This window comes from Penicillium nucicola (assembly GCF_028828085.1).
Source record: "Penicillium nucicola strain IBT 29836 chromosome Unknown utg000001l, whole genome shotgun sequence".
In the NCBI taxonomy this organism is placed as follows: domain Eukaryota; kingdom Fungi; phylum Ascomycota; class Eurotiomycetes; order Eurotiales; family Aspergillaceae; genus Penicillium; species Penicillium nucicola.
This window is the reverse complement of record NW_026643125.1, coordinates 165,225-191,203: the sequence shown is the minus strand read 5'-3', so window position 1 is coordinate 191,203 and position 25,979 is coordinate 165,225. Positions and strand designations below refer to the sequence as shown.

Below are 25,979 nucleotides of genomic sequence, written 5' to 3'. Positions count from 1 at the left end.
CCCGGGTTTCTCTTGCCGCTCCGTTGGCACCGAGCGACAAGTCAGCGATGGCGGCCGTTTCAGCACCAACCCCCAAGCTGGATCGCTACATCGTCATCCACGTTGCAACCACTTGCGACGAACATGGCGTGTATGTCACCAAGGACTCGGCTGAGGTGATTGAGCTGGGATGGATTCTGTTGGACAGCAAGACATGCGAAGAAGTACGCCCCCCAACGCATCTACCCAACATACACAGACTCGCCTCGGGCAGAACCCAATGCTGACATCCTTTCTTTTCTGGTTTAGCTGCACCGTGAAAGCGTTCTCGTCAAACCAGTCAACACTCCAATCACCCCGCTTTGCAGTAAGCTCGTCTTGGTCCAACCTTAGGATGCATTGGGTTTTGCTAGGATGAATGGCTGACAATTGTTGAAGCGAGTTTGACCACCCTGACATGGGAACACGTCCGCTCCGCAGGTACCTTCCGGGATGCCATGTCTCGATTCGACACCTTTGCCACGGAGCACCTCACCAGCAAACAGTTGGAGTTTGCCTTTGTGACGTTGGACTCGTGGGATCTGCGGGTGCAGCTGCCCCGCGAGGCCCGCGACAAGGCCGTCGCCCTGCCCGCATACCTGCAGCACTCCCGAACTTTCGACTTGCGCACCGAATATCAACGCTGGCAGACCCACCACCCCGAGTCGCTGCCTTTCGGTCCCAGCTCGCTTTCTAACATCTGTGCTGCCCTCGAGGTTGAGCCCGTTCAGTCGTCCGCCCCGATCAAGCACAACCTGCCCTTCCACTTGCAGGCTCTGGCCCCCGCTTCGCCGCGCCGTGCAATGGAGGAAACCATTACTCTTGCCCGTGTGCTCCGGGGTCTTATACGCAAGTCGCAGCCGCCACAAGAACACCCCGAGATCCTGACTCGTCCCATGGATGCCCATGCCGACGTCCGGGCCTTTTTGGCAGAGCGGAGTAAGGTCCTGCACCTCAGCGGGTTGCCCCACGACACTACTCAGTCCGAGTTGGAGAGCTGGTTCACTCAGTTTGGGGGCCGTCCCATCGCTTTCTGGACCCTGCGCACACCCGATCAGCACAAGCCTACCGGTACCGGCTTTGCCGTCTTTTCGTCTCACGAGGAGGTCAGTTTCACTCGGACATAGGACCTGCTTTTACCGCTGCAGGATGCCGATGTCCTACCTCACTTTGATATTTCTAGCTAACAATCCCTCAGGCTGCCGAGAGCTTGTGCATGAACGGCCGGGCACTCAATGAGAAGGCCATCGAGGTTTCTCCCTCATCCAGCCGAGTTCTGGACCGTGCCGCCGAGATCCTCACTCCCTTCCCGCCTTCCAAGAACCGCCCCCGTCCTGGTGACTGGACCTGCCCGTCCTGCGGCTTCTCTAACTTCCAGCGCCGTACTGCATGCTTCCGTTGCTCGTTCCCCGCAATGGCTGCCGCCCCCGACCCCATGAACTACAACAACTACGGCTACGGCCCGCCATCGATGATGCCCCCTCACATGAATCACGGTGGCCACGGTATGGGTCACTCTCGTGGTATGGGTGGCAACGGAGGTGTTGTTCCCTTCCGTGCCGGTGACTGGAAGTGTGGCTCTGAGGGTTGTGGCTATCACAACTTTGCGAAGAACATCAATTGTCTGCGCTGCGGGGCTCCTCGCTCCGGTGCGGCAGTGGTGGCCGATTCAGCGTTCCCGTCTCCAATGGATCCTCCATCGCAGTTCAACATGGGCCCCAACTCGATGGCTAGCACCCCTGCCCCGGCTCCTTTCGCCTCCACTGCCGGAGGTTTCGGTGGCTTCAGCCAGCAGTTTGGCGGCCCTCCCAACAACTACGCCCTGCCCTCTGGTGGTCTGGGAAACACCCCTGCTGCCTATCCTCCTATGGGCCAGATGAACTCTGGCTACGGCGCTTCTAGCACCTCGCACTCGGCCGCATCTTTTGCCAACCCGGCCACTCAGGCCGCGTTCACTGGTGCAGACCACGGTGTGCCCTCCACCAGTGCCTCCAACGGTGCCTTCTACGGCTCTGACGGCTCCAGTGACCCCTTCGCCTTCTTGTCCAGTGGCCTCGGTGGTCTGACCGTCTCTGACGACCCTCACTCTCGCCGCAACGGCGCTGGTGCCAACAAATCGCCCGCTTAAATATGGGGATAGCTGTACCTACTCACGCCTAAACTTGGGCTCTCACACTTATGTTGTCCATATTGCAACCCTGCATTGTGGCAGGTTCATGCGTTGGTTGATATTCGGTTGATACGCATTTTGTATAAGGGATTCTGCGGTTCGGTGCATCGGGTTGGATGGAGCAGGCGGGTAGCGTGTCCAAGTCGGAATTTCTTTTCTCGCCTCGCCGTCCTGTTGTTGATGCTTTTTCTGGTTCTGGTTCTGGTTCTGGTTCTGGTTTTTCTTTATCTTGGTCGTGGAGCTGTTTCCCCGTTTTGTGATTCCTTCTTGCGCTTTTGTTTTTATCTCTTGGGGGAGGGTGTATTTTTTTGATTCCCCTATCCCTTTTCTTGTGCGCCTTATGTCGCTCTGGCATTGCATTTTAGAGATTTTGTGCGTCCCTTTCTGCACTCATTTGGTCATGGGAAGCGTCGGAGAATTCACGGTCTTGATCTGGGTGGGATATACTTGGACTCCGTTTGGGGTGTTGGGGGATTTACTTTGAGCTTGACGCCGGCATCGAATTGAGGATCTCTTCGGGGGGCCATCGAAGCACTGTGAATGCAAAAAAGATTGTTTTGGATGTCTATATTGGGGATTTGTACTTGTCCGAGCGGCTCGAGTATTTTCTGTAATTGTCTTTCGATAGATTCATGGACTATATTTATTCGGGTCTTGAAGGTATGGGGAGTAGAGAGCTCTACTGCACATACAAGCACTACATCTATTATGAATTTTCCTGTCTGTAACCGTGTCGAGCCCTGTATAGCATCAATTTGCCCCGAGTCTGTTGAGGCTATCCCAGAGGTACATCGAGTTACTATGGGACTGCCATAGTGGCGGGAAGTACCGAAGGCAGCCGCAGGCTTTCGCGTCCACCGCCCGGAACCCGTCATTGCTCCAACCCAATTGACCTCAACTGCTGAACGCCCATCTACATTGCATTCTTCTGCTCGATCCCCTCGCTTTTCTCTTTTTTTGTCACCGCACATTTTCTATCTCTTCGCCATCTGTCGTCCTTGATTCACAATGTCCGGATACGACAGAGCTCTTTCAGGTAAGTCAGCTAGCTCCCCACAGCCAGCTCCCTTTGCTCCTGATCCCGAGCTGAGCTTTCTGATGCTAACCCATCGCAGTGTTCAGGTATGATGCCTTCGGGTAACACTCCAGCTCCGGTGATCGTTTCTAACCTCCCACCTAGTCCCGATGGACACGTCTTCCAGGTTGAATATGCCATGGAGGCAGTGAAACGAGGTGAGACTGCTGTTATCTCCCTCCCTGGCCCCGTCTACTCGTCCATTCTCGACTTTGGCGACACAGCGATTCATGAGTAGGTGCATTTGCTGATGATGGATGACCGTAGGAACTTGCGCTGTTGGTGTCAAAGGCAAGGACATTGTCGTTCTCGGTTGCGAAAAGCGTTCCGCCCTGAAGCTCCAAGATACCCGTATTACTCCTTCCAAGATCGCTCTGGTCGATGACCATGCCTGTCTCGCTTTCGCTGGACTGAATGCCGACGCCCGTATCCTCATCGACAAGGCCCGCCTAGAGGCCCAGTCCCACCGTCTGACTGTCGAGGACCCCGCCAGCATCGAATATATCACAAAGTATATCGCCAGTGTCCAACAGAGATACACGCAGAGTGGTGGTGTTCGTCCCTTTGGTATTAGTACGCTCGTGGTTGGTTTCGACAAGAATGACGGCACGCCGCGGTTGTACCAAACCGAGCCGTCCGGTATCTACTCGGCCTGGTAGGTTGATTTCGGGCTTATTTTGTCTTTAGATTGGTACTAATGTGTCTTTCTCCTGTAGGAAAGCCAACGCCATCGGTCGTTCCAGCAAGACTGTTCGCGAGTTCCTTGAGCGCAATCACCAGGAGGACATGGACCGCGAGCAGACAATCCAGCTGACCATTAAGTCTCTGCTTGAGGTTGTGCAGACGGGTGCTAAGAACATCGAAGTCGCTATCATGGCACCTGGCAAGCGTCTCGAGATGCTGCCCGATGACGAGATCGAGTCATACGTGAAGAGCATCGAAACCGAGAAGCAGGAGGAGGCAGCTAAGAAGAAGACCCGGACAGGGACCACCACAGCAGCTATTCTGACCCGGCCAGGTGGCGGCGAGTCGGCCGATTAAGTGGACTTGGAGCATTCATAGCCCGCGTGCTTGGATGATGTGTTTCAATTTACAATAGCGTTGGTCTCTTCCTTGACGAGAATCCAAAATCATGAAGTTTTAAAAAGCTCTGGCCTTTTCGTATTGTACACCGGGTATCGATGCTCTGTAAATCACCTTCTATCAACTATCAAACAGTAATCAAATCGTCAACATCATGAAATTCCAACCCTCCATGTTCTTCCCTGTACACAACTTAACCCATACGATCCGACACATCGCGAATGTTGAAGAGAGAGCGTTCCTCGTCTCGGGCAACACGCTCATCCTTGAGCATACTGATTATGGTTAGCCTATGCCGCATGGCTGTATTGTGTGCTCATCATACCGGTTGTCCATACGGGCATCTTCACCCTCAACATGGAGCGAAGGCTTCGGTTCGATAGCCTCAATGACGAAGTGATTATCACAGTGAGGGCAGTACTCGTCGCTAGGAAAGGCGTGGAATTAGCTTGGTGCCACTTGCTTTGGCTATTTCAATCCATGGCGTACCTCTCGTCAAACTCGGCCGCATCCTTGCGGAAAACCTTCTTGCACTTTTTGCATGCAAAGATCTATCATTGCTTTGTTAAACCACGAACCATGCGTACGTATATCGAAACAGGCGCATACCATCTCGGCGTTCTTCTGGAGCATGTGCGACTCGCTCTCGGCATGGCATTCAGCGCAATCAAACCATTTCCGGCCTGGATATTTTGGTCAATTCTCTGCAGAGGGATTTGAGGTTGAACTGGACGTACAGCAGTGCGAGCGGATGGCCACTTGGGCGTTCAAAATGTGTTTACTGTAGAGCGAGGGGACATGTTAGCCGGGGGAATGTCAACCAAGGGGGGATCTTCAGGGGAAGTGAAGACAGCTATACCAAGAGAGACCTTGACTTACCACATGGTGCACGTTGGAGTGCGTATGCAAGTGACGTGAAGATGTCGAGAATCTCTCCAGGCACAAGTGATCGCCAACTCCCGTGATTCTCCCTCCACTTTCCTCCCCGCCACTCCATTTCGACTCTTACCTTTCTTACCTTCTTTACTTTTTCCCCCTTTTTCCTTTTCTTGGAGCTGAGCATTCAGGTCTCTTTACTGAGCTTGGTTTCTTGTTCGGCTTTTGCGCTTATAGTTTATTGCTTGTTGCCGCCAGTTTACCCCCCCCTCCGAAACCCCACGGCATCCCTGTAGCCTCAGCTTCCTGAACCACTTGTTCGCACCAACCCAGGTGATTTCCGCAAGCCTATGATCGACTATACAAAAGGTTTCCGGCGAACTTTCCGCAATAATGGCCATGGCGGGCACAGGAAAACAGCCAGACAGTGATGGCCCTCCCACGGTATGCATACGTAACTGTTTCGTGGCACACAATGAAACTAACTTGGACGCAGCCCCAGAGACCCGTGTCTTCCTTGTTGTCTCATTTCGAGAACCTAGCTCATCGCAGAGCTCCTTCTGCTGCTGCCGCGAGTCCGCGCGCCTCCGCAAACCAATTCCTGACACCCGAAGCTGGCGACGAGGTGCGATCCTCCAGTCGTGCCTCTCTCGATTTGCCCCGGTCACAGTCGCCATGGAACCAGACCGATGAGAGGTCAGAGCAGCCTCAGCAATCGAATGACGAGAGATCGCAGGACCGCGGATTCGCTGGAAGACGGTATGGTCGGCCCATCTCTATGAACCTGCAACGCTCGTCACCACAACTTCCGCCGACTTTGGCGGTGCATTCGCCTCGATCGCCGCCGCGCGGACAAGATTGCGATGACTTTTGGTCTCACAATGAAACCCGCAAAGCTCGGAGTCCTGGACATCGCTCGCGGGAATCGTTGTCTCTGTCCCCCGCGCCTCCCCGGCCACTATCTCCGGCGCCTTCATTCAGATCGTCTACTGCTGGAAGAGATTTAATTCCTCAGTTCTCACCTGGTTCTCTATCCGTCAATGGAAGTGGGAGCATCTCGGAGCGGAAATTGAAAAGTGCCTCGCTGCCACCCCCAGCCAACCGAGCATCTAAGCCCAAGATCCCTGCGAAGCCAGCCATGTTCTCTCACCCTAACTCTTCTCATGCGGATACAAGCACTTTGGCTCCCCAGCCTGAGCGAGCTTCTCCCGATCTTAGCGTATCGCCTTTCAGCACCCCTCCGAGCAGCCCGGAGAAGCCAATGGCCAAGCCGGTCTCTACCGGGAAAATAACCTCCAGGCCGGCACCAGCTCGGCCAACAACAGAGCCCCCTAGCCGAAGTTCCTTTGAGGATCGGTCACCTATTCCAAGTTTTAATGCAAGACATGATGCCAGAGAGTTAGGATTCTCAAGGACTCGCCCTGTTCCAGAGCCCTCACGAGCAAGTAAGCCTTTGATGGTTCAAATTCCGTCCGCTCCGGTGCAACGTCCCATATCTGCTTCTCCGGCTCCACCTCTTTCAGCCCAGCGGTTACGGGCAAGCGACAGTCCTTACGATCGTCCAGGGCTTCCTCCCCGACCTTCTGGAACTCCACGCCGAAGTGGATTTTCACCTCCGCGAGAACCTCTTCGGCGAGAACCTTCTCAGCGCGAGCCCCTTCAGCGAGAGCCTTCTCAGCGTGTAAGGAGTCCTGCGCAAATGACACCAATTGCCAAATCTGCCCCCAGTCACCCAAACCAATTCGAAGCATCAACTCCACGACCAGTTCAAAGACAGTCATCCTTCCACCGTGAACCGCTTTCTTCCTCTCTCCCGGAGCGCCGTATACCCAGAACAGACACGGAAGAAGAAGAACAACCTGAAGAATCTGCCATTTCACGTACCGACTATCCTGATGCTTCCAATGCCAACCGCCGACCTCCGTGTCTCAAATCTGGACCCAGGGAGATTCACACAAAGTATGACACCCGCTTGCTAGCTGTGTGCGGCAAGTATGTTTGTACCACTGGGTATCTGACTCGAGTCTGGGATCTTACTACTGGCGAACAAGTGATGAGCCTCAGTCATGGTGAAACTGTCAAAAGCTTGTCGCTTGCCTTCAAGCCAGGCAAAGGACTAGAGGATGAAGGCCAGCGCATCTGGCTCGGAACTAGTGCTGGAGACCTTCATGAAGTTGATATCCCAAGCCAATCCATTGTGGCAACCCGCTCATATCCCTCCAGGCGGGAAGTCATCCAGATTCTTCGACATAAGAAAGAAATGTGGACATTTGATGATGAAGGCCGACTGCTAGTCTGGATGCCAGACGAGACCGGCTTGCCTAATTTACAGTACAGCTACCACAGCCCTCATGAACGCGTAGCACGAGGCCATACGTTCTCCATGGTTGTCGATGACAAGCTGTGGCTAGCGGCAGGAAAGGATGTCCATATCTATCGCCCAAGTGCTCGTGAAGATACCTCTTTTAAGGTCTTCAAGAGACCTCTTGGTCTTCAGCACTCAGGCGATGTGACATCCGGCACTTATACCACACGAGAAGGAGGTCGGGTATATCTGGGACATGCAGATGGAAAGGTCACCGTCTACTCCTCTACCGACTATACTTGCTTGGCAGTGGTCAACGTCAGCGTTTACAAGATCAATTGTCTTGGATTTGTTGGAGACTACCTTTGGGCTGCCTATAAGACTGGCATGATCTATGTATATGATGTTTCGACCAACCCTTGGACGGTAAAAAAGGACTGGCGCGCCCACGATAGCCCTGTATCCGGATTTGTCTTGGATACAAGCAGTGTCTGGACGATGAACCGCTTACAGGTCACATCGCTAGGCACTGATAATTGCATTCGTCTTTGGGACGGTATGTTAGAGGACGATTGGCTTGGTAAGTCGGGTTTCGACTCTTCATTTGGCATTGCTAACGTACAACAGATGCTCGTATGCAGAAGAGAGACACAGAGTACTGTGGTTTCCGAGAAATCAAGGCTACCGTCTTGACTTGGAACGCAGGCGCTGTAACCCCTGGCAGTGTCAAGACGTCGGATTTCATTCGGAATGCCGTCACGCCGGAGGATCCGCCAGAAATCCTCATCTTTGGATTCCAAGAGTTGGTCGATCTTGAGAATAAGAAGATCACAGCCAGTATGTTTCCCTGTCTATAAATATGTGGTCAGTTACTGATTCAATCCCAGAGAGCTTGCTCCTTGGAAGCAAGAAAAAGGAGAATGGCGAGAAAGAACATATGAGTCGTCAATACCGAGTATGGGCTGATCATCTTACCCGTTCTCTTCACGAATGTATGCCTCTCGAGGAATCCTATGTTCTTCTGCACACTGCAAACATGGTGGGACTGTTTACTTGTGTCTTCGTGAAACACAAGGAACGCCATAATATTAAGAACATCAGCGCTTCGGAGATTAAGCGAGGTATGGGCGGACTGCATGGAAACAAGGTTTATATTCCCTTCGTCTCGCTATGGCCGTTTTCTAATTTGACCAGGGTGCCCTTGTGTTCCGCTTTGTTCTGGATGACAGCTCGATGTGCTTTGTGAATTGTCACTTGGCAGCTGGGCAGACCCAAACTGCACACCGCAACAACGATATTGCGGCAATCCTGGAAGCAGAATCCCTGCCTGCAGAGAGCAATCCTATCATACGAACCAATCAGTTCGCCAGTGGTGGTGACGGCTCAATGATTATGGACCATGAAATCTGTATCCTCAATGGTGATCTGAATTACCGGATTGACTCAATCCCTCGCAATGTGATCATTGATGCCATTCGCCAGAACAACCTCGCGAAACTTCTGGACCGAGACCAACTCCTGGCCTCCCGACGAAAGAACCCCGGATTCCGACTTCGCAGCTTCACCGAGTGTCCCATTACCTTTGCGCCGACTTACAAATACGACGTCGGCACGGACGAGTACGACACCAGCGAAAAGAAACGCTCGCCCGCCTGGTGCGATCGCGTTCTTTACCGGGGCCTTGGCCGCGTCAAGCAACTCGACTACCGCAGGCACGAGGTCCGAGCCTCCGACCACCGGCCGGTCAGTGCCGCGTTCATGATTCGCGTCAAGACAGTCAAGCCTCAGGAACGGGCCACGACCTGGGAGCTTTGCAATCAGGAATTCCAGGACGAGAAGCGTCGCCTGGCCTCGGAGGCTAGCATCGAGTATCTCATTACTGTCCTCGGCACTGATGCCCGCGAGGCTCGCGCTTTGATCTTGGGCTCCTAGACTCCATAGCCGTCTTTTTTTCTTTCTTTGCCGAGTGATCCTCACTTGTTTTTCATCTGCATTTGGGAAGCCTGGCGCGCTGTATATTGTACGACTAATGATTTCACGATAGACATGTATCATGATGATTAGAGTTAAAAAGGAGCTCTTTTTCACACTGTAGTCTTCTCTCCCACTTTATAGCCCTAAGCAGCTCTGATCTGCATTCGAAGGGATCCAACCCCCAGGTTACCTCGATGCAGCACTCGGATTATTGTTCCATTCCACTCCCTTTCACTCCCCTTTTGGCTCACCTCCGCCTCCGCCTCCGAGTATATATGACGCGTGTTGGCCGGCATATGAAAGTAACAGGCTATGATCGACACTGCAATCCCCTGTCCAAGTCCTCCGTATAGGATATCAAGATTCCCATTTATCCGGGGTCACATCGGACTCGAAAATTCCCCGCACGAGACCGGGGTATAAAGCTCTGCAGGTTGACGAGGGTTGAAACACCACGAGAAGGATAATTCAGTTGCATTTCAACTTCAATTTCATGATGCTAGGATCTCTGTCTCTCGTTGTTGCCCTACCCTTGCTTCCAGCAGTAAATGCTCTCGTGAGGATGGATGGTGTTGCATGTCCCTTTCTTCCTGCATGAAGTTATATCGAATGCCTACTGACGGTTAATAGGGCAAACTCCCAGCTTTAGGCTGGAACTCTTGGAACGCATTTGGCTGCGATATAAATTCCACCAAGATTATCACGGCTGCGAATGAGATGGTCAACCTTGGTCTCCAGGACCAGGGATATGAATACGTGAATAGTATGAGAGAAGAGATGTAATCCATCCAAGAAGCGATGGCTAACTCTTCTCAGTCGATGACTGCTGGAGCATCAAAGATGCTCGCAATACAACCGACCATCGTATCATTCCTGATCCATCCAAGTTCCCAGATGGGATCTCTGGTGTTGCAGACCAAGTTCATAAGCTGGGCTTGAAGATTGGGATTTACAGCAGTGAATATCTGCCCCGAACAAAATCCAACGACACTCTGTAACATCTCATAGGTGCTGGCGAAACCACTTGCGCTGGATACCCAGCTAGTTTGGGCTATGAATCCGTCGATGCGCTGTCATTTGCAGAATGGGGAATCGATTGTAAGTCCATGCACTGGCCCCTACACTACTGAAGAACTAATTCCGCAGATCTCAAATACGACAACTGTGGTGTCCCCTCCAACTGGACAGACACTTATACAGACTGTGTCCCCGATGGCGACGGTGTTTTCCCCAATGGCACCTGTCCTGATCTTGATAATCCTGCACCGGAGGGATACGACTGGACCAAGTCTAATACATATACTCGATACGCGACGATGCGTGATGCACTGTTAAATGTGGACCGGACGATCTTTTATTCGCTTTGTGACTGGGGCCAGGCTGATGTGAATTCCTGGGGTAATCAGACTGGGAATTCGTGGCGGATGTCTGGGGATATCACTGGTATGTTCTAGTCTCAAGACAATATTGGCTTGGATATTGACATGTTTGCAGCGGAGTGGGATCGGATTTCCGAGATTGCCAATGAAAACAGTTTTCTGATGAACCATGTCAACTTCTGGGGTCATCCTGATCCTGATATGTTGGAGGTTGGGAATGGCAACCTCACTCTGGCGGAAAATAGGGCTCACTTTGCCCTCTGGGTGGTTATGAAGTCTCCTCTGATTATTGGAACGGCGGTATGTATCTGGTATCTACGACGATGGAGATGCTAATGGATAGGCAGCTTGACTCGATTAGTGACGAGCACTTGGCTATTCTGAAGAATCAGTATTTACTGGACTTCCACCAGGATCCAATTGTTGGAAGTCCGGCACATCCATATCAATGGGGTTACAATCCTGACTGGACCTTCGATCCTGCTCATCCTGCCGAGTATTGGTCTGGAGCTTCGTCTACTCTTGAAGGCACTCTGGTTTTGATGCTTAACTCGGAGAACAAGACCTCCACTCGGACTGCGATTTGGAATGAGGTTCCCGAGCTGAAGGGTCATGACGCATACCGAGTGATCGATGCTTGGACGGGTGCAGATTTGGGGTGCGTGAAGAAGCAGTACAGGACTTCTTTGCAGACTCATGATGTGGCAGTGTTGGTGATCAAGGGGCGTTGTTAGAGATCGACCGACAATGGCGCTGTTCGATCGTTCTATTTCTGAATTGGACAAGTTTATTGTCTTCAACCACTTCAAAGGGATCTCTATATTTTCTAAGAGCAATGTGGACAAAGTCAACCGAGAAATACAATGGCTCTGTCGAGTGCAGTCTCAAAGCACAACAAAGACCTTTTATAGCGAGTCTTTAGGGTTAGTTGCTCGACTCGGTTCCAGTTGTTTCATGACGTCGAAGAACAAAGGAACATACGACCGAAGTGTCAAGTATCAATAGACTCCATTGTTCGAGGATTGGCAGTCGAAGAAAGGCACTGTGTGTGTCTTTGTGAGAACTCTGCTTTGTTCTGCCCGTGGCGAATCCTATATAAGATGCTGGATGTCCGAACAATTGCCTTCTTCATCACACTACCTAGGTATCACTACCAAACTACCAGTTTACCTTACAACTCTTACCAACCCACCCTTCTAAACACATCCAATCACTATATAAACAATCAAATAATCACCATGGTTCGAATCATCCAATGCGCACCCCATGCCGGCCTGCCCAAGGTCTGGCTTGGATTTGGGGAGATTGGAGACCGCCAATTCCAGCTTCAAGCCAAACAAGACGCTTACTTCGATCATGTTGCTCCAAATATCCGTTTTGTGCACCGCAACGACCAAGTGAGCTACTGGTATCTTCACCGTGACGTCTTGTTCCGACAAGCCAAATGGTTCCCCTGGAAGTATAAGGACCCAGCCATTCGTGAGTTTGTTCTTCCACCCATTGTACGTCTAGAACAGATCCCCAAGATTCTACAGTTCCTCTATACTGGCGACTACTCAGTTGAGCGAGACGATCTCCGTCGTTATCAGTTGGGAGAGAGCCCCCAGGGATGTGTGAACTGCCCCCAGATGGCCACGCTATTGGCTATCCATTCGGATATGGTTCAAACGGCTGGCTTCCTGGGAATGCAGGAACTGCAAGCTTTGGCTTTTGTCCGATTCCGTACCCTGCTCGACGCAGCTCCTGTCATGGTCCTGCGCCACGCTATCTGCCATGTGTATGACCATGGTCGTATCTGCCCTGCTACACATCACTCCAATGGATTCCCCATGTTGGTAATGGGCGAATGTGACTACCGACCTCAACTTATTCTTCCTGCTGTTCTCCGATGGTGCGGATACTATCGACTGCATCCCAAGTGGACCTCAGTCAATGGTCGTCCTAAGCATTATGGGGAGCAGCAGTTCACTCAATTGCGCCAGAGAATCCCAGAGTTTGACTCTCATCTGACTCGTGGTCTGTTTTTGGATACTATTGCCGCAACTGCGCCAACGATGATCTTGCACGGCGAGACCCGACCTATTCGATGCGTTGACCCGACGAATAGACCTGAAATTATGTCAATGAAGTCGAATCCCCGTCGATCAAATTACCAGTATGCCACTTTCCTGCAGCCACTGCCTTTCGAAAACCCTGAGTATGAGCAGGAGAAGACGATGGTCGATTCTGATACAGAGATGTCTGACTCCCCTGAGGATGAGGATGAGGATGATGCTTATACTGAGAAGCACAAGCAAGCTCCTGTTTCTAACCGTCGTGTGACTAGGTCAATGGTCAAAACGACTAACATGACCAGCATGAGTTCCGCAGTTTCCGCTAACACAAGGTCGCGAATTACAAAGAGACAGCAACAGTCTACACACAGCGCAGTGCAACGCCCTAAGCACTCTACTCCGGCCCAGGCCCCTACTTCCATCGTCCAGACAAGCATCAATGATAGCCAACTTGTGGCAACACAACAGCAGTCTCAGCTCAACTATCCTGCTGCTGCCCCTGATGCTAATCACTCGTTCCAGATCCAAGCCCTTGAAGGTATCTTGGCTGACACTGCTCTGCAGAACATTGACACTACTATGGATCTGAACACGGAGAGCTGGGTGGACTACCTGAATGCTCCTCTCACCGAGGCTGACTTGGCGCTCGCCAATGAAGGCCTGCAGACCACCGAGAGTCAGACCAGCGTGCATGCTAATGTAGAGTTTAACGAGTGGGTGAACCCCGAGGCTCTGGCTGCCCCCGAAGCTAACATGTCCTTTGATGAACTCATTAACGGAATTGACCTGGAAGACTTTCCCTTGTTCCCCCAGAGCGTTGCCCCCGAGTGGACAAGCACCGACGATGTCACCATTTTCCGCATGCACGCCGAAGAGCGTGACAAGATCTCATGGGAGGACGAAGGAGACCTGGAACGACCCACTGGACCCGAGGCGCCTGTTCAAAGTTCCGGCTTTGACGAGTTCGAAGAAACCTTCTGGAACAACACCAACCGTCATGGACTACGATATATCCCCGCCGGCATGACTCCCTATCAACACTGTGTTGACCTCCTGTGCCAAGTTCTCGAAAAGGTTGAAGAAAACAACATCACTATTCGCCCAGAAGCGATGGTCAACTACCTCCTGGTGTGTTTCCCCGATGTTGATTTGTTCGAGGAAGTTCAGAACTTGATTGATGCCCTTCCCGAGGAGTATAAATTCTCTAACATGGCGCAGCGGATTCCCACTAATGCAGAGCAGGAGTCCCCGACTCGGGAGTCTGAGCTCTCTCTTACTTTGACTGAACAGATTGAGGCTCTGACTGATGCCGATCGGGCAGAGTTCGGCTCGGCCGCTGGGTCTTTGGACTTGGAAGGATCCGAGTGATTGACTAGCTATTTTCTATTTCCTATTGTCTATTTCCTATTGCCTATTTTCTATTTTCTACTGACTTCTTTACTATAGACTGTTTTTTTATATAATATATTCCGTTTGAATTGCCCTTTGTCCGCATGTAGATCAAGCTCACGTTGCCAGTCCCGATCCGTTTTCAGCCCTAACTCCGGCAGTCTGGACAGTCTGGACCCCAAACCCCTGCAAGGCCCCGATCAAGTGGAGCAAAAGCGTTTAATCGTGGCCATGCCATTCGATCTCCGTCTCTGGTTTCTGCGGTAAAATTGGAGACCGTCAGAGGTAACCGTGGGAATGGCCCCCCTCTACGTCAGCTCCAGAACCGGCTTATACTCCGCAACTGGAGGCCTTGGTCTTATAATGGCATTCGCCCATTCTGCGTCTTTTCCTGACCCTGTTCATTCTAGTCATTCGATTCATTCTATGTCTTAGATTTGCTTCTTTCTGTGCGGTGCATTGCATTATGAAATGACCTTTCCACGTTGCCTCGACTGCTCCCCCCGGTCGCGAGTCTTCTATCTTTGTCTAGCCGCCGGCCTCCTGCTTCTCTCCTACCAATTAATCCTCAACCATGAAGTATTTGACCTAGATGGCTGGTCCATGGGCATTTTAGAGTCCCACGATCGCTTTGTTCCTGATGCCATTTCCGAGAAGGAGTTGGTCTTTGCAGCACTGACGGCGAGTAATATGTCGTGGGTGGAGGAGAATCTGTCGGATTGGACGGTGAATATCTATCGCGCCGATGCTGGGGAGGGTTTGACCGTTCCGGTGAATAAAGGGAATGAGGCGATGGTGTATCTCACGTATGTATCTGCTCTCTGTACTCTATATTCCTCGACGTCAGTTAATTCTCGCAGATACATCATCGACCGTTACTGGACTCTGCCCCAGACCTCCGTCTTCCTTCATGGCGGTCGATACCAATGGCACGTCGATAATCCCCTCTATGACTCGGTCATCTCCATTCAGCACCTCCAGCACGCTTTTGTCCAAGAAGCCGGATATGTCAATCTACGCTGCACATGGACGGTCGGATGTCCGCAGGAACTCGAGCCTGCCCGCTATCTTCGTGAACGACCCGACGACCACAGCCATCCCACTGCGGTGGAATACCCCGATCGCTTCATGGAGTTGTTTCCGCGCGCCGAGGTGCCCGAAGTCGTGGGGACGCCGTGTTGTAGTCAGTTTGCCCTGAGCAAGGACAAAATCCATGAGCGGAGTCTGGAGGACTATGTTCGTCTGCAGCGGTGGGTGATGGAGACGGATTTGGACTCGGGCACGAGTGGGCGCATTCTGGAGTATTCGTGGCATAGTGAGTGGCCGTCGCATGGATATCTTGCAAGACTGATAGACTGACCGTGTGCAGTGATCTTTGGGAAACCAGCGCAGTATTGTCTGGATCAGAAGGAGTGTTATTGTCGTACGTATGGATATTGTAATATGACCGACGAGCAGATGCAGAACCAATGGGTGTGGCGTGGCCTGGTGCTACCGCAGGGATGGCCTGAGATTGATATCATGCATGTATAGAAAGGGAAACACAGAAGACGGAAACTATTTACAGAGTCATATCATATCACTTCATGTTCATCGCCACAGATCGCCTCGGCTCAGTCGCTGGTGGCCCTGGCTACTTTGCGGTCGTTCGTCCTCGGCGGGCACCGCAAGGAATCCGCCAAATCCATTGCCCACCAGCACACTTTTGCGCGCATCGCCTCCCCAGGATCGGCTCAATTGGGCTTCGTGGAAACTCACCGGGCGCGTGCGGGAGTCCCGGCGTCCATGGGTCGGTTCGGGGTCGTAGGGTGTAAAGTTCCACTCGAGCTCGTCCAGACCCTTGCTGTACACGTTCAAGGGCTGCGACAGGCCGCCGCGCATCTGGGGTCCATTCTCACCCCCGCCAAAGAGTCGCGGGGGAGGCATCAACAGAAGGGTGTCGGGGAACTCGGCATCGCGGACGTAGAGATCGCGAAGAGCGGGTAGAGCCCGCGACATCAACGAGGAGATCAAGTAGCCATAGTAAGAGGACGCCACCGGTGGGATCCCATGAGTCTCGGTCGGAGATGTAATTTCAAAATGCAGGAGACGCAGTGATTGCGACCCCATCGGCGGGATCTGCTCCATAGGGAACGAACGCGACACTTCTTGAATAATGGAAAGACTCTCCAGTCGAGGTGCCGCGGAGAGAATGTGATGGACTTGCGACGGGACCACGCCAGTCGCTGACACGGTCAACGACTGCAGCGCTGCTTTGTTTCTCGGCATCGAGAGGTATGAGGCAAGCCCGCTTGCCGTCACACCGGGGGTATCGCGCAGGGTCAGAGACAGCACGGCAGGGAATGAAGGCAGCGGCACCGTCATCGCAAACGCCGAGTCATCCAGCCACTCCAGGTCTTCCAGCGTCAGCTCTCGAAGATGGGGGAATGCCGCCAGGCCACTCCGCAGCGTGCCCACCTCCATCTGCAGCCCCGACAGCTCCAACACCTCCAGATTCCTCCACGGTTGCGAACTCGGCAGACGCGCCAAACTCCCCTCGGCGCCCCGTCGATAGCTCATGCGCCGCAGCTCGGGACATCGCACCATCAACTCCTGTTTCAGCGGGAGACACGACGGCTCGTCACTGTACAGACCCACCGGGAGATCAACAAAGCGGAGATTCGGTAGGACGGAGATCGTGCGGGCGATGTTGGCCTTGTTGGCCTCCCGAGTCATATACGGCATCCGCAGGGAGAGCACCAGATTGCCCAGTCCCTGGGACTCTCGCACTGTGCGCATCAACAGTTCCAGTCGCACCTGCGGGGCATCGATCGGGTCGCCATTGCGATCGAAGAAGGAACGGCGTTTCCGCTTGGCGGCTAGTTCAATTTCCAGCTCGCAGTAGTGTACTGGGTCGATCCGGATGTTGGTGTATCTGCAGATATTTGTGTTAGGTTGGAGAGGCTTGAGGCTTAAGGCTTGGGGGCAGGTGGTTCATACAGGAGTTCCCGCGCGTCTAGGAACCATCGCTTGTTGACTTGGGCGCAGTGCGCCAGGTCGCGCATGTCACAGAGCATGCAGCCATCACTGGCAGATTCTTCTGAAGTGCCATAGGTGTTGTCGACGGTGTGCGGGCACACGAGGGCGAAGATGCGCGCCAATACGGGCCGTGGCAGTCGTTTGGTGCAGTCGCGGCCGAGGCGCGGTGGGGATTCTGGCTCGACGATGCCAGCGCTATTACTGCGTCGTGAACTGCGTCGCAGTTTGGTGAATAAACCCATGATGGTTGGAAGACTTGAAGTCCTGAAGTCGGAAGCGTCACAAAGCGTTGGCCCGCAGGGATGAAACGCCGGGCGTGCGCTAAGCGCTGTCACCACTCACATCGTGTCGAGGCGATTTCCCCCAGATTTCTTTGTTCTGCTCAGAACCTGCAGGGTCTAGTCGGCCTGTTAGGCGCATTTATACGCAATACGCAAATGCTCTCGTCAAACCCCGGACATGACATCATCAGCTTCATGGCTTCATTTCATATAGCTGGCAAGAGATCATTCCAACATGATTCCAATGAGAATCCCTTGAACAAGAGGGTCAATTTGACCCTGTTCAGTCTTGTTAACGTCTTCAGGCAGGGGATAATACCTCTGTAGACGATCTACATACTTCAATATATGTCATGGACCTGACATCATGGCCGTCCTTGTTTTGATCTCTATAAATCTCTTCCTTTTTTTTCTACTCACAGTCAATCTCCGTATACCTACAATTCACAGCTCTCAATATGGCAGAAATGGGCATTGAAGGCACAGAAGAAACCCTACCCTGTCCAGCATTCACCAACAGAGTCCCAGAAAACACCCTCGATGACGAACACTGGAAACACCGTCCTCCATACCAGTGCCAGAGTGAGAAGGACTTTGGACCCGTCAAGTGGCGTGCCCACTGCCTCTGTAAGAAGAGTGGCTATGTTCTGAAACAAGATAAGCCTCTCAATGCCAAATACTGTCATTGTCGGGGTTGTCAGATCACCCATGGCGCACCCTTCCAGTGGGCTTCCATCTTCCACAAGCATGATATGCTGTTCACGCGTGGCTCGGCGGGATTGGTCTTTTACTCTTCGACACATCAATCCCAGGAATATGACCTGCCAACCAAGGTATCCTGTTCCAATTGCCGCACGCCGATCATGGATGAAGGCCGGAATGTCTGTCTCATCTTTCCCCAGTTGATTGAAATTGAGGGCTCAAGTGACAAGCAGAGAGAGAAGCGCGAAGTATTCAAACCAACGTAGGTCGATTGGGTCTGCTGTTTTCCCGAGGATGCTAATATCGGTCATAGATGTCATATCTTCTACGAGCACCGCATGCTCGACATTCCCGATGGTCTGCCCAAATGGAGTGGCATGGAGAATACTAGTGATCTCCTCGATGACCATGGGAATTTGATCCAGAAAATGAAGTGAAGAGACGAAAGAGATGACGACGTGGGTGTTGGGAGTATGTACCTATCTGGCTCAAAGCCTCGATTGCAATGCAGTGTACGAAAAGACTAAATTGCAACCCTTCTACAGCTGAGAGCAATACTTTCTGCTACCTGTCTAGTGTATACTAACAATGAATCTCCAACCTGGCCAGTAAATAGACCACACCGTGTAAACACACTTAGTTAAGCTATACTTGGGCATGACATCAGAACCCCACCCCCAAACACTTTTTCCCCCCACGACTTCTTCTCGAGAGATTCACCTGTTCAACCTCCTCTCACAAAATGTCCTGGTCTCAAAAGAACTTCACTCTCCCGGCTCGCAGTCGTGGCTCCTACCTCATCACCGACCAGGTCCTGTCCGAACTCCCGGAGATTCGCGACTACAAGGTCGGCATGCTGAACCTGTTCGTGCAGCACACCAGTTGTGCGCTGTCGCTCAATGAGAACTGGGATGACGATGTACGGGCCGACATGAGTGATGCGCTGGATCGCATTGCGCCTACCGACCGCAAGGGTGACTTGTATCGTCATTCTGCGGAGGGTGACGATGATATGCCGGTACGTGTGTTTAGGGGATGTTCTGGGCGATCTGGAGCCTTGGAGCTCTGGTATTGGAGAGTTAGAGCTACATGACGGATTTTTCTGTTTCATCGGTCTACTCTTCTGCTTGCTGTGTATGGTCAAATGCTTACTTGGATCCTATCAGGCTCATATCAAGTCTGCGCTCATCGGCGCCTCGGTCAACATCCCCATTACAAACGGTCGATTGGCCACTGGTACATGGCAAGGAATTTGGTATCTGGAGTTCCGGACCAGCCGACACAGCCGCAAGGTGGTTGCGACCATCCAGGGCCAAAAGGCCTAACTGGCAGAACGCGGACCATTGGGAACATTGGGAACATTGGGACCATCGTGACTAGACACGGGTGGCTACGACGGATGCAAGATATATATCATAAAGATAGCATGGCATATGATCTAGTGAGAAGGCCATTGTCAGAGTACAAACATTTTCGACATCACTCGAGACACGATCGAAAAAAAGGCAGCAGGTCCATTGATCGATATTCTGTACACGGCCTCGGGCCCAAAACCAATTGTAATAAAACGCAAAGATGATCAACGCCGACAGAAAGAAAGTCATGCTAGTTTACCGCTGCTCCAAGCCGCCCTCGGTCACGCGCTGGGACTCATCAACGTCGACATTGTCGTTGGTGGGCTCGAGGGGGAAGCTGGTGGCGGGCAGGGACTTCAAGTAAGCGCGGTGCTGCTCAGCGGCCTATAAAATGTGAGTTGGGGGTCTTCGGGTCTATAGAGTGGTAAGGCACATACGTAGGGAACACCACAGTATCCACAGGTGGCAATCTCGGGCTTGTCGGTGTTGATGAAGACCTTGGGGTGGCCGAGAGGGCCACCACCACCGTCGCAGCTGACGACCTTGGACTTAGTCCAGCGGACGTGCTGTCTGTGAATAAGGTCGATGGCGGCATAAGGTTGAGGCTAGAGAAGTCAGTCATATTCCGTGGAGTCCGTTCATGGCCAGATCAATTGCGCCAACAATCACACTGGCATCATTCAATGGTACGCACCTGGGTCTCCATGATGGTCTGCTCGAAGCGAGGTCCAACCATGGCCTGCTCACGAGGCTGCTGGCTGGCAGCCCAGGTGGTCGCGCGGTTCGGGGCCTGCATGCTGCGGATGCGCTCTCCAACCTCGGGAGACTCCTGCAGGGTGCCATCGTGACGGCCAAAGGAGTCGGTGGGTGTGGCATTGGTGCCGGAGACAGTCGGGGTCTGCTTCCGCGGGGTCGGGTCGTTGGCGATGGCGCTGTCGGACAGACGAGGCACGGTGGAAGAGTAGGCGCGGACAGCGAAGGGGCGGACCGACGCAAAGGTCGCAATTCGGCGACCGCAGGACATCATGCTGGGCAGATTGAGGATCTGGTGAGAAAGGAGGGCAAAAGGCTGGGCAGGGAGCAACCTCGACAGGCACTGAATAATCCGCGAGGTGTGGTTTGGTGGACGATCACCGCCTTCTGGTTCAGGGTAGCTTGGACACGCCTGGGTTTTCTGCCGTATGATTTTATTCTGCGCTTCGCAGCTTCACGTCCCTTGGATTAATTCGTGGTTGGATTTGATTCGGTTTTTGTACATCATGGGTGCTTCGTCTCCGGCTGGAAAGCCTGAAAAGATCATGTCGTCGAACCTCTTGACGATGAAGGTATGGACTTCACCTGCGGTCAACAACTATAGAACTAACGGTCTCTCCAGTTCATGCAACGTGCTGCAGCTTCAAAAGAGGCCAAAGAAGCCAGGGAAGCAGAAAGCACGGGTGAATCCAACCAGCCCACTCCCAAGCGCCGGCGGGTCTCTACCGAGGCTGAAAGCCCTCGCGCCACTGAGATGCAAGCGATCTCAGCGGCACTTGCTGCGGAAGAGCAAAAGCGCCAGGAAGCTATTTCACGGCAGGCGGAAGAGGCTGGTGAGACACAATGGGTTTTGGACCTCCCAGCTGCGTCTGGATATACTCCGCAGCCTGTTGCATTGGCCGCAGACTCGCTGGACGACGACAGTCAAGGTGGCCGACGAGGATATGGAAATTTCAAGCGCAAAGAGCGCGAGGTGAGACCCTCTGCGCCTTACTCATGGCTCTATTTTCTAACCTAGACTACAGGCGGCCGCTGAGAAGCAGAAGCAGGAGGAGCTTGAAGCCCGAATCAAGGAGAGAAACAAGCCTCATGCAGACACTCACGCAGACAAGAAACTCAATAAAATAACCAGTATCTCTGGATACGGAGGCAGACCGTCGTTGATGGGCGCACCCGACCATAACAAGAAGAAGAAGCGCAAGAGCGGGTAGATCCTGCCTCTATCACTTTGAATCATTTAGCACAGCATGGTCCGGCGTTTGGTATTGACATATCCTTTGCGTCTGTTATTCGACAGCAACCTCCAAAATACAAGTATGATTCACATCTATCAGGCCTGTCGTGTTCAGGGCCACGTCCTAGTATAGCTACAATATGTACACTCCGACTGAAGGCATCAAATCATCAGTAATGCAAAAAAAAAGCATCTACAGCCTCGCCTTCTCCTCATTCTTCCTCTTCTCCCACCCCTTCTGCGTGGCAAAATTCACCACCAAATTCCACGCAGCAACCCCAAACCCAACAGGTGGCGCAACAAGCAACGCCCAAGCCCACCACCGTGGACTAGACGCTGAAATACTAGCCATAGCACCCTTGACGGCCCTCTCCAACTCCTCTCGATCCGAATCATTCCAAACAACCACCCCGCGCGCCGTCGTCGTCCCCCGGAACTCCGCCTGCGTAGCCTTCATGCGCACATCGCCCTGACTGCGCACTCTGTTCTCCGCGTCCTCGGCGGTCAGGTGTGCATCTCGGGCTCGTAGACGGGCCATCTGGATCTCCGGATCATGGACACCAACCACGATGACCGTGCCGCAGATTAAATCCATGCCGCTTTCGAAGAGGAGCGGCACGTCAAGTACAACGGCCCATTGGCCGCGCAGATAATGGTAGATTAGGGCTTTGTAGACTTCCCACCGGACGGCGGGGTGGACAATTCCATTGAGGACGCCGCGGTCGCGTTTGCGCTCTTCTGTGCTGCCGAAGACTCGTCGGCCTAGCGCTGGTCGGTTAAGTGCCTTGCCAGAGGGATGGTTGCCATCTTCTAGGAGGAGATCTGGGGTGCTTGGGCCGAAGTAGTTGACGATTGCTTTGTAGCCTGCTGTACCGGGCTCGACGACCTTGCGAGCTAGTACGTCTGCGTCAATTATTGGGAGGGAGTAGGGGGTGGTCGAGAGAATATTCGAGACAGTTGATTTGCCCGTGGCTATAGAGCCCGTCAGTCCGATGATGAGCATTTTGGGGTTGAAGTTAGAAGTCAAGTCGAGGTCAAGTTTGCTGCGGGGAGAGAGGTTAGCCTCGGCTCCGCATTTGGGATCTATAGTTGCTTGCGTCTGTTGGACTATTCAACTATTCAACTATTGAACTGTTCAACTGTTCAACTGTTCAACTGTTCAACTGCTAACTCCTCACTACTCATCTACTCATCATTCATTTGCGGTTTAATCTCCAGGTATCCAGTATGCAATCCGTAGACATTCTCTGGGCTTCACTGCCAAATTAAAGAGATCCAACGCCAATCAATCCTGACATGCGCAACCAACAATGCATAATATATAAATCAAATTCAGGTCTCCGGCAATCCATGCGACGTATCTTGCGCTTGACCCTTCCATCCAATACTCGGCCATCCTTTGGGCAGCGATGAAAATGGCGGCAGAGCATACCGGTCATCGCAACCACCCTCCCACGGGCAAGTCAGATCGCACAGTCCAAAAACTTTACAGTAGCACTCTGCTGCATTAGGGCAATGGATAGGTTCTTTTCCAAAAATCACTAGGTCGCCGTTAGCATCGATATTCAACAGGCGGAGGTTGCGGAGGGAACATACTATGCCATGAATATTCCATAATTCGTCCACTCAGATCATCCGGCAACGACGTATTCACCAGCCAAGTGCGGAAGCGCTCGTAGTCGCTGCGCGGCCGCTCCAGCACCTTGGAGCGAGATACGCCGAATTGCGCACAGCATGAGACGCCCACTTCTTCCGGGATGGGAACTCCCGGGAAGAGCTCCATAAATCCCGTCTTAAAGTATTCCCCAGCATGAACGGCGTCGCGGTGGGTATCCGTCAAAGGGCGGATCTCCGTCGGGCATCCGAGTGTCCATACACAGCGCAGGTTGACGTATCCCTGCTCTTGGAGATACGGGATCTGGAAGTTTTGTAGCGGTGGAACACCATCGTAGTACGGGTCGTCGTTGTGCCATTGGTATCGTTGCGAGTGGATGAAGAGCATGGTCTCCGGTAGGTTGTCGTAATGGTCGATAATATAGCTAGACAGGAGCTTGGTTATTAGCGTCCGGCTTGCGCGATGGGTTCAGCATCACCAACTCACGTGAGATAGACCATCGACTCGCGCCCTTTTGTTGAGCGGCACCGTCAACGGTGCGCGCTGATCGTTGACCACGTAAATGCTCTTGGTCCAGTCTGGGAAGTATTTCGATAGCCATGACGTGTCATCACTGTTCATGCTGGCCACGACCATATCCTTGCGCTTGCGCATGGCAGGGCGAGCCAGCTCGTCTACCGAGGATGGGGCTGCTGATCCATGTCGTTGCGCATAGCTGCCCGTGTCGGCCTGCACGGGGGATCGGGTGGTGTGGGAGAAGAATAGCAGGTATAGGGCGAGGACAATGAACATGGTCAGGAAGATGGCCTTGAGCCGACTACGGCGACGAGGGCCCTGTGGACCACTAGGAGCAAATAGCATCACGGTGTCGAGGGCATTCAGCCCAGTTGATCAGGTCATTGAGTGTTGTTGGATAATTCGCGGAAGAGGTTGGCCCCCACTCAAGCTTGGCTCGCCGACTTTATACTTGGTTTTTCTTTGGCGCAGCGGCAATGCTATACAATCGTCAATTGTGTGTGATAATTATTGTAATTATGGTGATTATTGTTAAGATGGTTATGATGCTCAATCTTTGATCCTACAGCCCAATCCTCAATCCCAATGTGGAGCGTCGATTCTACTATAAAACACTAACATCCTCGCCCTGGCACCAATTTGCTTTGTTACCTATTTAAAAAAACTACGGACTGACATGCAATATAGGTGAGACTACTGCTGGATGGTATGACCAGCTCTACATGGTAAACTGACACTCTGTCATACATGGTTGGGTGTTTCTATACTCCGTGCCGATGTAAGACCCAGAGCAATCCAATGAGGAACATCCTTGCTGTCATTTAAATAATTCTTCCTGGTTGATTGTATAGAAAGTGACAACTCATGTCCATTGACTACCTAGCAAGGTAAATATATTCAAATCTCATAGACCACCGGAACACGTTCACACGCGTCACCCATAAGATATACCAGGTGCCAGCACCATCCAACATATATCACTTATATCTTACGGTTCCCAGAAGAACCACTCACTTACATTGATCGATATAAACCAAATACCAATTATGAGCCTCAACATCAAGATTCACCGTGCCAGCATTTCCAGCCTTAGAACCCACACCTTCAATAACAGTCACATCACTAGAAGTCACAGTCACATTATTGCCACTGGTAATCCAGTACTCAGGACTTGGATGGCTGAATCCAAAGGAGGCAGGGGGTAATTTGGGGACCACATCGTCAGTATGAGTGACTCGGTAGAGGGTGCCTTGATTGGTGATATAGGTTGCCAAGGCTTCATTGCCTACTCGGGGTTGACCGTATGTATACTAGAGATTTCTTGTGAGTCTGTCTCTCTATCATCGACTGGAATCGTGGAGGGGGGCACTAACAAGTTCCAATTCATAGCCTGCATTCCGGAGGGCAGTGCCTCCAAGAGTGGCGACGGCTGCACCGAAGCTGTGGCCTGTTAGGACGAGAGTGTAGCCCGAGTAGGCTGTCAAAGCTGTTTGAATCTTCGTGGTGATGTCGTCCGCGACGGTTTCCCAAGATTTCCAGAATCCACTGTGAACCTCGCAGCCACTGCATAGATCGCTGGCATCGGTGAGGCCAAAATCCAGGTTCGCAATCCAGGTGCTTAGTGTTCGGCTTCCCCGAAAGGAGAGCACGAGGAGTTGATTTGTCTGATCGGCAGCGAGGAATCCAGCGACGTCACCAAACTCCGTGGATCTTTGGAGGTCAGTCACAAATGCTTTGCACCTGTGTACGATATAGGACTAGGTGGACATACTCATCAAACTCGTAGATCGTGGTTGTATCAGCGGACTGGACGGATGGACAGTTTCCCTCGAGACAAGAGAGTCTGTCACCAGTGGAGTTGACATTGTTCGTGCAATATGATGCCGCAGCATATTGCGCGAATAATGTCAATTCACCAAGAACACCGGTCGAGACATCTATGTCTTTCAGCATCAACTCAGGACAGTGAAAGGAACATAGATCATACCTCGAGGGACAGGTCGAGCAGGAGCAGCGATAGCCAGCACTGCCCAAGCAGCGATACTTCCAACCCGAGTGAAAAGCATAATGGCGAAGTAGATCCCGAAGTATAGCGGCCCAACTGCTCACTTGGAAACATCACCACTGACTCCCCCCAGACCAGCTCTTATATACCCTCATCGGAAGCAGAGATTCGCAGCAT

General features: G+C 52.4%; 14 protein-coding genes across 14 annotated transcripts; 9 read left to right on the top strand and 5 right to left on the bottom strand.

Annotated features, from left to right (window-relative positions):
• Positions 1-47: 47 nt before the first annotated feature.
• On the top strand, positions 48-2,146 carry N7511_000077 (putative RNA binding protein (Arp); the record flags this gene model as incomplete). Its single annotated transcript, XM_057122502.1, has 4 exons — positions 48-203; positions 289-346; positions 418-1,124; positions 1,217-2,146. 4 exons carry the CDS (start codon positions 48-50, stop codon positions 2,144-2,146), a joined length of 1,851 nt encoding a protein of 616 aa, XP_056988235.1.
• Positions 2,147-3,196: 1,050 nt separating this feature from the next.
• On the top strand, positions 3,197-4,304 carry pre6 (proteasome core particle subunit alpha 4; the record flags this gene model as incomplete). The annotated part of the gene is made up of 5 exons (XM_057122501.1): positions 3,197-3,224; positions 3,304-3,310; positions 3,369-3,421; positions 3,531-3,918; positions 3,980-4,304. The coding sequence occupies 5 exons, from the start codon at positions 3,197-3,199 to the stop codon at positions 4,302-4,304; spliced, it is 801 nt and encodes a 266-aa protein (XP_056988234.1).
• Positions 4,305-4,539: 235 nt separating this feature from the next.
• N7511_000075 (CHY zinc finger protein) lies at positions 4,540-5,230 on the bottom strand (the record flags this gene model as incomplete). The annotated part of the gene is made up of 6 exons (XM_057122500.1): positions 4,540-4,621; positions 4,672-4,773; positions 4,836-4,897; positions 4,956-5,029; positions 5,084-5,127; positions 5,226-5,230. 6 exons carry the CDS (start codon positions 5,228-5,230, stop codon positions 4,540-4,542), a joined length of 369 nt encoding a protein of 122 aa, XP_056988233.1.
• Positions 5,231-5,615: 385 nt separating this feature from the next.
• Positions 5,616-9,459, top strand: N7511_000074 (putative inositol polyphosphate phosphatase; the record flags this gene model as incomplete). The annotated part of the gene is made up of 5 exons (XM_057122499.1): positions 5,616-5,666; positions 5,719-8,107; positions 8,155-8,364; positions 8,415-8,674; positions 8,722-9,459. 5 exons carry the CDS (start codon positions 5,616-5,618, stop codon positions 9,457-9,459), a joined length of 3,648 nt encoding a protein of 1,215 aa, XP_056988232.1.
• Positions 9,460-9,997: 538 nt separating this feature from the next.
• N7511_000073 (glycoside hydrolase family 27 protein) lies at positions 9,998-11,614 on the top strand (the record flags this gene model as incomplete). Its single annotated transcript, XM_057122498.1, has 7 exons — positions 9,998-10,057; positions 10,132-10,264; positions 10,318-10,458; positions 10,510-10,599; positions 10,648-10,944; positions 10,996-11,180; positions 11,228-11,614. The coding sequence occupies 7 exons, from the start codon at positions 9,998-10,000 to the stop codon at positions 11,612-11,614; spliced, it is 1,293 nt and encodes a 430-aa protein (XP_056988231.1).
• A 504-nt stretch (positions 11,615-12,118) lies between these two features.
• Positions 12,119-14,302, top strand: N7511_000072 (uncharacterized protein; the record flags this gene model as incomplete). The annotated part of the gene is made up of 1 exon (XM_057122497.1): positions 12,119-14,302. One exon carries the CDS (start codon positions 12,119-12,121, stop codon positions 14,300-14,302), a length of 2,184 nt encoding a protein of 727 aa, XP_056988230.1.
• A 492-nt stretch (positions 14,303-14,794) lies between these two features.
• On the top strand, positions 14,795-15,856 carry N7511_000071 (DUF3431 domain-containing protein; the record flags this gene model as incomplete). Its single annotated transcript, XM_057122496.1, has 3 exons — positions 14,795-15,129; positions 15,184-15,638; positions 15,693-15,856. 3 exons carry the CDS (start codon positions 14,795-14,797, stop codon positions 15,854-15,856), a joined length of 954 nt encoding a protein of 317 aa, XP_056988229.1.
• Positions 15,857-15,913: 57 nt separating this feature from the next.
• On the bottom strand, positions 15,914-17,583 carry N7511_000070 (F-box domain protein; the record flags this gene model as incomplete). Its single annotated transcript, XM_057122495.1, has 2 exons — positions 15,914-17,237; positions 17,303-17,583. The coding sequence occupies 2 exons, from the start codon at positions 17,581-17,583 to the stop codon at positions 15,914-15,916; spliced, it is 1,605 nt and encodes a 534-aa protein (XP_056988228.1).
• A 497-nt stretch (positions 17,584-18,080) lies between these two features.
• N7511_000069 (GFA family protein) lies at positions 18,081-18,761 on the top strand (the record flags this gene model as incomplete). Its single annotated transcript, XM_057122494.1, has 2 exons — positions 18,081-18,586; positions 18,638-18,761. 2 exons carry the CDS (start codon positions 18,081-18,083, stop codon positions 18,759-18,761), a joined length of 630 nt encoding a protein of 209 aa, XP_056988227.1.
• Positions 18,762-19,066: 305 nt separating this feature from the next.
• Positions 19,067-19,649, top strand: N7511_000068 (YjbQ family protein; the record flags this gene model as incomplete). Its single annotated transcript, XM_057122493.1, has 2 exons — positions 19,067-19,342; positions 19,491-19,649. 2 exons carry the CDS (start codon positions 19,067-19,069, stop codon positions 19,647-19,649), a joined length of 435 nt encoding a protein of 144 aa, XP_056988226.1.
• Positions 19,650-19,934: 285 nt separating this feature from the next.
• N7511_000067 (zinc-finger domain-containing protein) lies at positions 19,935-20,706 on the bottom strand (the record flags this gene model as incomplete). The annotated part of the gene is made up of 3 exons (XM_057122492.1): positions 19,935-20,063; positions 20,117-20,284; positions 20,374-20,706. The coding sequence occupies 3 exons, from the start codon at positions 20,704-20,706 to the stop codon at positions 19,935-19,937; spliced, it is 630 nt and encodes a 209-aa protein (XP_056988225.1).
• A 232-nt stretch (positions 20,707-20,938) lies between these two features.
• Positions 20,939-21,643, top strand: N7511_000066 (uncharacterized protein; the record flags this gene model as incomplete). The annotated part of the gene is made up of 3 exons (XM_057122491.1): positions 20,939-21,004; positions 21,055-21,405; positions 21,458-21,643. The coding sequence occupies 3 exons, from the start codon at positions 20,939-20,941 to the stop codon at positions 21,641-21,643; spliced, it is 603 nt and encodes a 200-aa protein (XP_056988224.1).
• A 216-nt stretch (positions 21,644-21,859) lies between these two features.
• Positions 21,860-22,669, bottom strand: N7511_000065 (putative dephospho-CoA kinase; the record flags this gene model as incomplete). Its single annotated transcript, XM_057122490.1, has 1 exon — positions 21,860-22,669. One exon carries the CDS (start codon positions 22,667-22,669, stop codon positions 21,860-21,862), a length of 810 nt encoding a protein of 269 aa, XP_056988223.1.
• Positions 22,670-22,998: 329 nt separating this feature from the next.
• N7511_000064 (Lipase class 3) lies at positions 22,999-25,863 on the bottom strand (the record flags this gene model as incomplete). The annotated part of the gene is made up of 7 exons (XM_057122489.1): positions 22,999-23,207; positions 23,263-23,716; positions 23,768-24,125; positions 24,812-25,107; positions 25,171-25,507; positions 25,569-25,734; positions 25,785-25,863. 7 exons carry the CDS (start codon positions 25,861-25,863, stop codon positions 22,999-23,001), a joined length of 1,899 nt encoding a protein of 632 aa, XP_056988222.1.
• Between the last annotated feature and the right edge of the window lie 116 nt (positions 25,864-25,979).